At 34.7% G+C, this 13,832-nt stretch overlaps 1 protein-coding gene across 2 annotated transcripts in view; it reads right to left on the bottom strand.

Annotated features, from left to right (window-relative positions):
- CBLB (Cbl proto-oncogene B, E3 ubiquitin protein ligase) overlaps positions 1-13,832 on the bottom strand; it is a 216,023-nt gene that overhangs the window by 87,878 nt on the left and 114,313 nt on the right. For both annotated transcript variants that reach the window (XM_011952954.1, XM_011952953.1), the window contains exons 5-6: positions 10,106-10,262; positions 4,373-4,494 (exon numbers count right to left, since the gene is read on the bottom strand). In XM_011952954.1, the coding sequence (XP_011808344.1) occupies positions 4,373-4,494; positions 10,106-10,262 (279 nt within the window). The remainder of the gene's footprint in view (positions 1-4,372; positions 4,495-10,105; positions 10,263-13,832) is intronic.

Genomic DNA, 13,832 nt, shown 5'->3' with positions numbered 1-13,832 from the left:
GTGTTAGCCAGGATGGTCTCGATCTCCTGACCTCGTGATCCGCCCACCTCGGCCTCCCAAAGTGCTGGGATTACAGGCGTGAGCCACCACACTCGGCCAATTTTTTTGTATTTTTAATAGAGACCGGGTTTCACCTGTTAGGATGGCCTCGATCTCCTGACCTAGTGACCCACCGGCCTCGGCATCTCAAAGTGTTGGCATTACAGGCGTCAGCCACCATGCCTGGCCAGCTTTTTTAAAAATAGTAACTTTTCTTTCAGGTATTCCAGCCATTCATCCCTAAGGTTCAAAAGTGCAAACTAGGTAATTTCATGGCTGCCATCTAACCATGTCAAATTCAGTATCTTACAATGGGAAGTTAAGATAGTTCAAAAATATAAATCAAATCAAATCCCTTAAAACTAATATCCAACAAAAGGAGACAGCAACTTGGCTTTAAATCCATCATTATCATTTATGTATTAATTTAGCTATCTATATACTTACTTCATTTTGGATCATTTCTCTTTATTTGAGTGTACTGCATTTAATCTTTCTATCAGGATACCCTTCTGGATTTTATTACCCCATTAAGCAGATCAAAAACAAGCCAATTTAAATCTGTTGGCTGTATTTTAATACTCTAGCTGCTGTATGTATGTGGCTGACACAAGTATCTCAAAATATACTTTAGTTATTGATAGACCAAGTACTATAAATGTAACTTTAAAGATATACTTTAACATACATAATGGCTGCAGTCACTGGATTTAATTAACTTGTATATTTAGTAGTAAAGTGTAATTTCATCTTTTGACAAACTAGAATTTTAAAAAAAGAAGTGATTTTTAAATATCAAAAAAAGTATACTGGTGATAGAATCTTTGGAAAGAACTTTTCAAAAATATCTAAAAACATATATCCATAGACAAACTGAAAATAGGATATCAATCTGTCAATTATTGGCATTCTTAATCAAAATCAGATAAAATAATGCCACTGAGACTTACGGTTATGATATTATGAGAAGTGCTAAAAATAACAGAAAGTCACTATAAATTATAATTCAGAAGGACATTATTCAACTGTTACATAAAAAATTAATACAAAATTCCTTCAAATTAAGTCAAAAGTTAGAATCTTAAAAATCTGTGTACTATGAATCTCAGCAAAATTTATAGAGTATATTAACATGAAGAAAATAATTACAAATCTGCATTGCTAGTAATTTTAAATGTAATTCCAAATTTATTCATATACTAAGAATCTAGTAGATACTGAAATACATACTTGTGAAAATGCTCAGATTTTTAATTCATGTCCTTTTCTATTGCTCTAAACATTGTTTTGAGATGGTGTTTCTAAAACTCATTATTACACAGAAGGTTCAAGCAATTCGTGTATGTAAGAGTTAGTAATACGAGTTATCTGGTAAGAGCCAAGGGCATTTTAGAACAAATCCTTCCTCTCATGCACCTTTTTCCTATCCCATTTAATTTGCTGCTGACCCTTTGGCTTGTGGCTACCCCTTCCCAACCTCAAGTGAATTTCTGGCTTATTTTTAGCACCCTGCTCTCTTAAACAGCATGCTTAATTTAATCAAATTAGGGCTAGGTATGGTGGCTCACACCTGTAACCCCAGCACGTTGGGAGGCTGAGCCAGGTGGATTATTTGACACCAGGAGTTCGAGACCAGCATGGCCAACATGGCAAAATCCCGTCTCCACTAAAAATACAAAAAAAAAAAATTGGCAAGGCATGATGGTACATGCCTGTAGTCCCAGCTACTCAGGAGGTTGAGGCATGAGAATCATTTGAACCCAGGAGGTGGAGCTTACAGTGAGCCAAGATGGTACCACTGCACTCCTGCCTGGGTGAACACAGTGAGATTGTCTCAAAAAAAAAAAAAAAAAAAAAAAAAACACACACACACACACACACACACACATGCACACACATATAACTGAGGTATCTTTCATGTTGACAAGGTGGTTTAGGGTTCAACGCCACTCTTATCACCTAAAAAGCCACCTAATGAATATTTCACTTAGATTCCCAAATGTTACTACCTTCATCCCGTAATTCATATTTTGTCAGATGGATCCCTAATAATAAAGCACAACCTAAGGAGCCAAAATGTCCCTGAAGTAAATCCAATTGTTTTCTATACTATGAAGTCAAAGACATGAAATACTTTCCAAGATTTAAAAAAAAAAAAAAAAGTTAAACACAGATATTCTCCAAAGCAAATATTTGTTACAATTTTTTTTATTCATTAAGGGTGTTTCCCTAAACACATTTTTAGTACCCACATCATACTTTACACATTATAATTTGTTATATATTATTTATTTCATCATAAGCTACGTAAAATTTAATAGAAAACATCAATACATGGCAAGTTAGGAAGGAAATAAAGATTTTTTTTTCAGAGGACACTCTTCTAGTTTTTTAACGTATGATTGATACACAAAAAAAGCTGTATAAAAGGTATATATTGTATGCATTTGAAGAAAGATAAGTTTACTGATGGGTCTTATGATAAATATTCTTAGCAGAGGGCAGTAGTTTTTTATTAAGAGAACTTTTCCAAACAGTAATGAGACCTGGCTGTTGTTCTCAACACTGTAATTCATGTTCTCCATTATACTGAACAAGTAACCAAAACCAAAAATAAAGGCCTCAGTTTCCTCATTATTTCTATGATTGGACAAGATAATTTATCAAATAACTCACATGTTAAGTTTGTATGATTGTATAATTCCAACCACAACACATTTTTCAACTCATACTCCAAGAGCAACAAAGATACTGCATATGGCGTCATTCAAGAGAGTAAAAATTATGGAAAAATCTGGTCATGAGAGATTGTTGAATGAAACAAAATCATTCATCTAAAACACTGTCAACATGCAAAATAACTGATCTGCTCTCATGGTCACAATGAGAACTAACTCTCCTTAGTCTAAATAGAAGATTTCAGTGGAAGCCAAACTGTTTTTGGACTCACTAGCTTCTTTTGCAAATATACTATATAAATTCCTAAAAAGACAAAAACATGGAAAGTTTCATTATGACAGAGAACAAAAAATCAGCACTACTGGCTTGTACTAAAAAAAAAAAAACTGTTTTGGCCGGGCGTGGTGGCTCACACCTGTAATCCCAGCACTTTGGGAGACCGAGGCGGGCAGATCACGAGGTTAGGAGATCAAGACCATCCTGGACAACATGGTGAAACCCCGTCTCTACTAAAAATACGAAAATTAGCTGGGCGTGGTGGCACATGCCTGTAATCCCAGCTACTTGGGAGGCTGAGGCAGAAGAATCGCTCGAACCAGGGAGTCGAAGGTTGCAGTGAACGGAGATCGTACCATTGCACTCCAGCCTGGCGACAGAGCAAGACTCCATCTCAAAAACAAAGCGAAACAAAACAAAAATGTTTTAAAGTACAAACATTATATACACCACAAATAAAATAAAAATGATACTAGAAAAAAAAAGGTACACTTAAAAACCACCACCAAATTCATCCCTAAAATGAAATGTTCTCTATATGAATATCAGTGCACTAATGAATACTGGAATAGCATCTGAAATGTGAGGACTCTGACAAGCAGGTCTCTAATATTCCTATTGCTGTACTCAGCATACTGCCTGCCATAGCACAAATGCCTACTATGTGCCTAATGAATTTTTAGATGAAATACATGGGAAAATGCACTGAACCACGGAAGAGACAGATTTTCTGGACCCAGATTTGCCATTAATAAGGTGTAATTTCTTGGCCAAAGCCACAGGGGCTGACCGACCTCTCCAAGGCTCATTTAGTTTCATCATTTGGAAAATAAAATATAAATTCTGAGGCTACAATAAAACATAAGGCATTATGAAAAAAGTTTTCAAGGACACGAAATTGGTTTTGATGATAACAATAGGTCTATATATGCTACGTACATACATTTATTTGTTCATAAACTTACATTTATATTTATGTGTTCAGGTGCATGTATATGTACTTGTATTTATCAGAGAACTTAAATGAATGTCTTAAAAATACTCCAAAGTAACGAACATAAGACTGTTCTATTTATTTGTTCTTTAGTACAGTATTCAAGTATTCAAATATGTACATACAATTTTGCACATAAACACAGATATCACGAAAACAGAAAGGAGATCATATCCCCTTTCACTTTATGAATACCAAGTTTCAGAGTAAGCACAATGTATCAATTTAAAAGATTAGATTAAGAAGCACCATTTTGGTCTTTTAGCTTTTCTAGACCCCTCCCAAGCATGCCATCAGCAGGTGTTGCTGATTAACTTAGGAGCAAACCATAGAGAATTTTCATCTTTGGATATATCACATAATATTACTGCTAAAAAGTCTTACCTTCCGGGTTTGGTGCTGTATTTCTGTAGTCGTGCTTTAACTTCATCATACGTGAGAAATGCCATGTAACCTGGATGTGTCACAGCTAAGAAATTCCAATTCCGCAAAATAGAGCCCCAAGGCTAAAAAATAAATTAATTAAAAGAGATTATCTAGAGAATATCAAACACTGATTACATATTGAACCATCATTTAATACACTTAACATTATCTTGGCTATTTTAAGTTAATCTGACCTTATGTGGTTTAGGTCAACTTTTGTTACCTACCAGCAGACATTGAAGTCTATTGTTCTTTAGAGAAATATGATTAGGCAGAAAACAGATTTTTCAGGAAGACAATACAGAGAACAAAAAAGAAAACCACAAAATCTCTTCTCTACACAGTCTATTCTCACTACAGAACTTGTGACCATTTTAAAACATAAATGAAATAATTCTTTTGTTCAAAGCCTTCTAACTTTGAATAAAAGCCAAAGTCCTCATATATCGCTTAGAAGGACTTTACAGGGTTTGATCCCCAGCAGTTCCCTTTTTTGTCTCCATCTGCTATAACTCTCCCACTTTCTGCATCTTCTCCAGCCTGCTATTGTCTTGAACACAAAAACCCTCTTTCCTCTTAGAGTCTTTGTATTTGCTGATGCCTTTACTTGAATTTTCTTCCCCCAAATATCCATCTCATTCCTGTCTCCAAATGTCACTTCCTCTATGAAGCCTTCTCTGACCAGCGTATTTAAAACTGTTACCTCTTGCTGTATTCCTCACCTCCCTGTATGTCTGTTTCGTTAACAACTGCTTCATTTTACAGAGTAAGAAACCGTATCATAGAACTTACATGACTTGGCAAAGGTTACACATTACCCATAAGCTACATAAGGACAAGGAATATGGCTGTCTTGCTTACCCATAGGATGCCAGGACCACTGCAGTGTCAGATAACAGTAATCAGCCAGGGATCAATGTCATTGAACAGATCCTCTAGTGACTTGTGTAAAAGGCTAGTGTCAACACTACTGTAGACACATCTGGCTTAACTTTACATAACTATAAACTTAGGAAAGGTTTAGGGCTTAAAAGTGAGTTACATAAAAACAAAACCTTTCGCATAAGTATTTGGTTTGTACCATTGCATCATTCTCTCTTTAATCCGACTGGTTGTCTGTCCAGCTACCAGGGCAAGAGAAAAAAGGCAGTCAGTGATAGACAACTTTACTCAAGGGTGTGGATGAATCATCTCTGTAATTTTTTTAAGGCTGAAGCTACATTTATTCCAAGGAACTGGCAGCATACTCTATCTGATGTGCCAGATTATTAAATCTTCTACATAAAAGAAAAAAAAAGTATGTTTACGTTGCCATGTTTAAGCTGTTAAAGCAGTTATTCTAGACATGATTACTGGTAGAAAGTTCCTGCTTTTGTTTGTTTTGAGACTTGTTCCTCATTATTGTTAAGCAAGTTATAAATTTACAAGTCAGAATTCTTCAAGGATTATAACCCTTGAGATGAGGATAACAAAGAATGATTTAGTAATAATAAAGTTTTTTAGCCTTTTTCAACATAACAAGAAAAATCTTCGGGGTATTTCCCCATCACATGAAAATACCTAATTGGGCAAGAAAGGCGCTCTAGAGAATAATAATATGAGAGGCTGAAAAAAAAAAGCATGTTTTTAATTTTCTTCCTAATGCATGACTAAAAAATTGTATTAAACATTACTTAGAAAATATCAGTATGTATTTTTAAAAACTGAGCAGTAACTGTTATTCTGGACCTTAGTTTTTGTTTTGTTTTACCCATCTATAAAGGACAAGGATGAAAGAAATATCAAACAAATATTTGGGTCACTTCCATTAAAGTCCACACAAATCAGTGGAAGAGTGGTTGGAAAAAAATGCTGAACTTTATAAAGCACCAATGCACAGATCAAAATACAAGTAAAAAAATAAAATTGGTGTTTTGAGCCAACTGCTACAGTATTTAGCAACCATTTCTTAGTACATAATCCAGAGGGCCAGCTTCTAATTGCAAAAATATTTATGTAATAGAATGAGTCTGTGTATTGTTTTTCTTGTATGCAGCCCACTCAAAACAGAAACATGTAGTACTTATGTGCTTTTTATTTTTAAAGTATTTCGATGACTACTGGCTTAAAAAAGGCAAAACAAAGTGCTTTGGAGAATATATATATTTTTTATTTTGCTGTTCGGATTAAAGAAATTTTTTCGTATATGAGAACATAAAATTATCTACATATTTTTAAATGAAGATAGAAATTAATGAAGTGAATAAAGGAGACAAGTCCCTCCATTCTCCCAAATGCTACTATTTTCAAGAAGAGCCAGTTACTGACTTACAGCTTAAGTTGGAAGAGGGTCCTCCGTCGGTCTGCCTAGACACTCTCTTTAATTCTTTGCTACAACTGAGGACTTTCCTCTTCTTTGATTTTCCTCACTATTCCATTGATGCTACATATTCCACGGTCACTAGGATATTCTACTAAAATACTCCATCCTTATCCTGCTACCCCCAAATTTAGTGCCCCATTTCTCAGTGACCCCATTTTTTCTAATACTGGGGATATAGAGGAAAAGGAGAACAACAGCCCAAGGGAGAAGGAAGAGAGAAGCAAAATCCCTATAATTCCTTTCCAGAACAGTAGCATGTGCCGATTCCAGCATCTCTAAGTGACTCTGAGAGAAAAGAGAAGGATAAAGAAAAGGAAAGAAGGAAGAACAGGAAATGAGGAAGGTGACCAAAGTAAGATCCCTCCAGTGACTCCCAAGTATTTGTTCAGGTTCTGCCTGCGTATAAGAATGAAAGCCAAGAGGAAGCAAACATTTTTACTTCTTTCATTCCCTCTGCAATTCTCAACTTCATCTCCTGCCCCCCGCTGGCTCCTTCTTCAAAACCTTCTGCTAGTTTCTCTACTTCAGACCCCAAATTCTAAAAGTGTACCTTGTTCACCTTCAGTTCCCATTCTGCTAAATACCCCACTCCCAATAATTTGCAGTCAGAAGAAGTCACTGCCAATTAACTACTACTATCACGGCTATAACTGAATGTATGTTTCTGCAGTCACACAGTGTTAGCAAAACATATGTTCTTATGTAATATATAAATGTAAGGATTTAATAAATACATTTAAGAAAATCACTTAATTTTTAAAGTTGTATAAAAAGATCAGCAAAAGTTAAACCATCTACTTCTCTATACACAGAACCAATTTTATCACATTTTAGGGCACACATACGATTACCTTCAAAGCATTTGACTGGAGTATAGAAATAAACAGAATGATGAATCTCAGAAATACACAGGGGCTAACCAAGAGTTTTTCAGCTCCTTCTGTAATCACATTTTTAAAATGATTAGGAATTCCCCAGCCCAGGTAAGATTTTCATTTTACGATCTAAAACTTTTCACAGTAGCTTGACTTAAAAATAGCCCTTTCTTTTCCCATCCCAGTGAAAGTAAATAAGATATATATTCCTTAGAGTATTAAGGCTGACTTGTGCTATTTTAAAGTAAAACACCTTATAAGGAAATATGTCCACATATTAAATAGCAGTTTAGGTAAGTGTTTAACCAACATTAAGTTGCCCTCATACTTTCAATATATAACGCCAGGGAATTCTAGCATTTAATACCCACAGTAAAAAGTCATCCAGGCTCACCACAAAAATATACTCACTTCCTAGAATGAGCAGTTAGGTTTAATGTAGGAAGATTACTTTTACTCTCTTCCTTGACAAGGTGAAGAAGCAAAGCTCCTACCATTTAGAATGTCTTTGTATCATGTTAAATAAATAAGATATTCTGTAAAATTATCAGAAACCTTTAAAGAAAGGAGAGGTTCCATTATAAAATGACCAATATCAGATAACTTTTTTTTTAAATAGATCTTAAAATCTTTGAAAAACAAAAACTGTCAAACTATAATATATACACCAAGGGAATAATCATGAATTTAAAAATTTAAAATAAGCAAAAGCACACTTTCATCAGTGATTTATCTAATTGCTTACCCTATACACAAGGTAGAATTATGATTTTGAAATTGTAATACAGTGAAATATATCTTGTTTTTTTTTTGAGACTCCGCTCTGTCGTGCAGGCTGGAATGCAGTGGCTTGATCTCAGCTCACTGCAAGCTCCACCTCCTGGGTTCATGCCATTCTCCTGTTTCAGCCTCCTGAGTAGCTGGGACTACAGGCGCCCACCACTACCACGTCCAGCTAATTTTTTGCATTTTTAGTAGAGACATGGTTTCACATCCTATATGTATTGTTGACAGGAGTTAATCTCTCTTCTATTAATGAGTTCCTTCATAAATTAAAAGCTAATCCTGTGCAATGTGTTTTTTATTACATAAACCAGTCACCCAATCCTTGCTAGCTAGTGCCAAGCAGAATTATAGATGAGAGAAGTTCATGTAACATGAAAAACATGAAACCAACATTATACTCTAATTAATTTGTTGAAAGCATGTTTCAAAGAGAATAAATGTTACTTCAGATTAAAATGATAAAAAATTTTATCAGAATATAAGTAAGCCCAGTCTGATCAACTTATCTCATTTACTATATAATTTATGTTACTAAATCATAAAAATGTTAAGCAGAAAATTTTTATTTTGTGACTACTTGAACTGAATCCCGTAGATGATACACATTTTAGTGGCAGAGTCAAAACAAAGCTCCGCCTCCCGGGTTTACGTCATTCTCCTGCCTCAGCCTCCCAGGCAGCTGGGACTACATTAGCTGGGACTACAGGCGCCCGCCACCTCGCCCGGCTAGATTTTGTATTTTTTAGTAGAGACGGGGTTTCACCATGTTAGCCAGGATGGTCTCGATCTCCTGGCCTCGTGATCCACCCGTCCCGGCCTCCCAAAGTGCTGGGATTACAGGCTTGAGCCACTGCACCCGGCCTCAAAACACAAATTTCAAGTCTTCATGTTTAAGGTAATTCCATTAAGGCATGCAAAAGAAGACAATGATAGTATCCACATAATGCTACCTCCTTCTAATCTGCTATGTGAAAACAATTATGGAGGATAATTTAAAAGGAAAAACAATAAGCATAACAAAAATGTTCATCTTGAAGTTGTTTACATTAGAGAAAATGCAGGTAAAAATCTAAATTTTTCAAGAGAGCTTTGTTAATACTGACATATTATTTTGAATGAATATGACGTAGGAACTTACGAGGAATATTTATTGACACTGAAAAATATTCGTTACACATGGTTGAATGTGCAAAGCAATTTATAAAATAAGTACAGGATACCAGTTCTGTTCTATACAGAACAGTCTGATATTTCTAAGTTTACTATTTCCCTTTTGACCTAATAAACACAGAAGGCAAAGGGAAAGATTTTAGATCTAGCTGGAAAATGCCCACCTGCAGTTGTTGCATTCTATCCATCATTGTGCTAAAAGATCAATAAAATAAAGTGAGAAACTAAGTAGAGAGTTTAAAACAAAGCTCTTTTGGATGGATCCTCTCAAAGCTGACAAGCAGCCACCAGGCTCACAGCATCTGATACTCCAAACTTAAGCCAAATGGCTCACTCTAAACTTTTAGAAATGACCAAACATACCAATAAAACTACAGATTAATAGTAATGACATTATTTTCCACGTTTGTTTATATGTGTGCAAGAGAGAGAGAGAAACAGAGAGAAAAGAAAGGGAGAGAGGAAGGGAATGGATAGACTAAGCAAGTATAAACTTACCTGAAACAGCCTGGTAAAAATATCAAATTCAAAAACTGAAATGTAATCATTGCAAGTTAAATCAATTGTTGATTTTAGAGCCATTGCTTCCAGGCCAGAGCTAATTTGGTGGACCTCATGAAGGCACTGTCTGAATACTTTCCATGGTACGATAGTTCTGTGCAAGGTGGAAAAAAAGGGAAATAATTGAATCAAGTGTCATTTAAGAAATACCTCCCTTTGAAGCAGCAAAATTCAATAATAAAATTAATATAATTGTATTTGTACTACCAGACAAATATTTGAGAATACTGTTCATATTTCAGAACAAATGTAGTGGGTTCTGTTTAACTCAATTATTTTGCATTTGCTAAGAATAAGACAAAAATTTAAATTAATTTTCTCTCAAACAGTCCTAGGGTATCAAGATAGCTATTGAAACATATCTGAAAAAAAGGTATTAGGTCAAAGTTTTATGTGTCATGACCTCTTCGTATGTGTATACAAGGTTATTTAATAATGAATCAAGATTTAATTCTCATTTTCTAAAAACAGTCATAAGATGATGGATCCATATAATATAAATCCTTTATTCATTGCACAAATGAGTAATATGTATTAGCCAATTCAAGAAGACTAAGATGGAAAGCCATCAAGATATTTCTGCCACAACCTTGATGTCTTCTGCAGAGATGAAAAGCATATGTTATCTAACTTTTCATATTAATACAAAAGAAAAACTTAATTTTTTAAACCAACCACAATGGTTTTATCATGGGCGTTTATTCAACATTTATTTATTACTTTATTTTGACTACATATCATTCAACAAAATGTTAACATGTAACGCAGTTACATGATTCAAAAAACTTAGAAGAGCACAGAATGGTAACTAGGGAAACGTCTCTCAACCTATCACCATCTGACCAGTCTCCAAATCACCGACCCTCTTTCCCACCATGAAAATTAGTGACACCCAGGATGCATTTCTTACTTAACCCTCCTGCTTCAGAATAATGCCTATTCCTAATTCGGCAGAAGAAAGAAATCATTCAGTTTTTAAAATTTAAACTACAATTTTTACAACAGAATAGCATAAAAGTCGTCCCTCTTATAAGACAGCATCCTCTTATAAGATAGCAAATATTTAAATCTTAGGTTTTCTTTACCAGTATCTCTGAAATACAAGAATCAGGCAGAATAAAATAAATTGTGCCTGGCCCCATTCTGTATCAATCCTCTCAATGAGATATCACCATAAAGGTACAACTTGATATTCAATAATTTTCCATAGCAGTGGTTGTCAAACTTCAGCATGCATCCAAATTATCTGAGGCTTGTTAACATAGCCTGATCATCAACCCAAGATACTATGTTTCAGTAGCACTAGGGTGGGGCCTGAACATTGAGAGCTATAAAATGTTCCCTGCAGCTGCTGCTACTGCTCTAGAGACAACACTTAGAGAACCTACTATATCTACTCATTGCTAAAACAAGGCACTGTTGGGGAAATACAATTATAGAAGTAAAGATAACACCTTTGTCTTTGAAGAACACACTTTAGGATTAGAAGTAAAACCTGTAATGCTAAAGAATCTAGAGTGGGGTATACAAGGACATGCAAGCTGGGTGATGGATACACAGCAAGGGCTGGAGAGATTCTAGGGAAACAGTCTGTGGGAAGTGGCATAAATTAATGGTGAGACAGATTGACAACACTATGCTGTATAATTTATAAGAGAGTTTAGGTTTGAGGTACCATTAAAAGAAAAATATGAGGCTTCATACCTCAAAAAGTTTTTCTCTATGTATGAAAAAAACAGGAAACCACAGAGAACTGAGGAGAGACACCACATCAGATGCCATTTAGAAGAAACACACGTCAGGCTCTGATTAAGGTTAACAAAATGCTGCTGTTTTAAAAAAACAAGGAACACTTTTAAGAATATTAGGGAGCTGTTGATTTACAATGAAGTATAAATATGCAATTATGTCCAGCTTCATTATAATTACCATAAAACTAATGTCTAAGAAGTACATTTTTCTTTTCCAAATTAAAGTTTCAAATAGAACACAAAAGGGACATTGAACATGATACTCAGAGTAAAAAAATATGATCAGAGAACCTGTGACTTCAGAACAGTATAAATTTTATTTTTTGTATGAAGAAGTTAAAGCATTTTGTTTCGTATATAAAGTATACAACATAAAGTGGTCAAACTGTAAATATTTATTTTGTGTATAACATATAAAAAGTTCTTTTTAAAAAGGCCAAATAGACACCTTCCACATCTACTACTATAAAAATTATTCTAATCTAGTATGTACAGTGAATTCAATTCATAACTCTTTTGAGCATCTAGTGATTTACCAGAGCCAGTTATACGAGATGTATGAACTTAAGAAAATTTTGGTCTAATGTACCCCTTCATAATAACAATTTACAAAAGGACAAGTTACATTTCCACAGTACTTGTGTAAATGAAACTTTGTCAGATTACTCGTGACAAACCTCAAATCCAAAGAGGCATTCACTGGAATCTTAATTAGTGGTAGTAACAGGGATTAGGAAGCCAGGGCATTATTTTGTTAACTTTTCATATATGAATGTTTGCACAACAGATATCCCTCCTTCGATCACTTCAGCAAAACACCCATTATTGTGTAGGAGGTGGGGGTGGGGAACAGAGGTGGGGGAAGCGGATTTCAAGAATGAAGAATAGAAATAGAGTATAACAACAAAGTCTTTAAAAACAAACAAAAATTAGATTATTCTAAACTGTTGCACTAAGGCTCTAAACTTTCTTAAGACTGAGTGGCTACCATTCTTTTTTGAGGTGTATGGGAGGAAGGGAACCCAGAGAACATGAATTTTCACACCTTTATTTAAACTTCTGCAAAAAGACAGTGGTGGTTTCTACTACCTCTTCCTTTAGAGATGAAGCAATTATCTCTAATATGAGAGAAAATATTAATGGCAAATTGTTTTACAAATGTAGAAATTTCAGGGTGCTGGCAGAGACCTGGGGGTGGGGGGGGGGAGAGAGAGAGAGAGAGAGAAAGAGAGAGAGAGAGAGAGAGAAATAAAAAGGCCAACTAAACTCCCAGTTTTCACTAATCCAAAAATTTTTCAATATGTTCTTTTTGACCCTTACAATTATAAACCACTTAAGTTGCAGGCTGAATTGCTTTTAAAATACAGTGAAAAAGTATAAGTAACTGTCAATCTACAAAGAATAGAATACACATAAAATTATATGAGTAATAATATAATTTCAGGATCTTTTTATTTCAAATAAGAATAAGAACTGCTATTTATTGATGGCTTACTACTACTTATCTATTATACAGAAATCTATTGATGACTTTTTGTTAAAGTGATAGTTCTGTTCATATAATGTCATGAGACATAAGAACATGATAAATAAGACTATGTTATAATCCTGTTATTAGATAATAAGTTCTAGCCTGTCTACCAAAAAAACAATAGTAATCTTCTTTAAAGTCTTGAAAACCAGTATCCTTTCAAAGAAAATGGGATTAATCAGATGCAGGGAAATAAATCTGGAAAGGTGTCAGCTGGTCAGTAGTTGACAGATCACTTAATCTTCCAGGCTGGTTTTCTCCTGTGTAAATGTGGAAAAGTGTATTAGATATTCTAATTTGAAAATCCTGCAATTTTAAGAAAAAGGTAAGAGGAATGGAAAATAGAAAGTGTGAGGAGGATGATTTTTTTTTAAAAAAAGGT

Source organism: Colobus angolensis, unplaced genomic scaffold, assembly GCF_000951035.1.
Source record: "Colobus angolensis palliatus isolate OR3802 unplaced genomic scaffold, Cang.pa_1.0 Scaffold353, whole genome shotgun sequence".
Lineage (NCBI taxonomy): Eukaryota > Metazoa > Chordata > Mammalia > Primates > Cercopithecidae > Colobus > Colobus angolensis.
The sequence above is the reverse complement of the archived record's forward strand: the minus strand, read 5'-3'. Positions and strand labels throughout refer to the sequence as shown.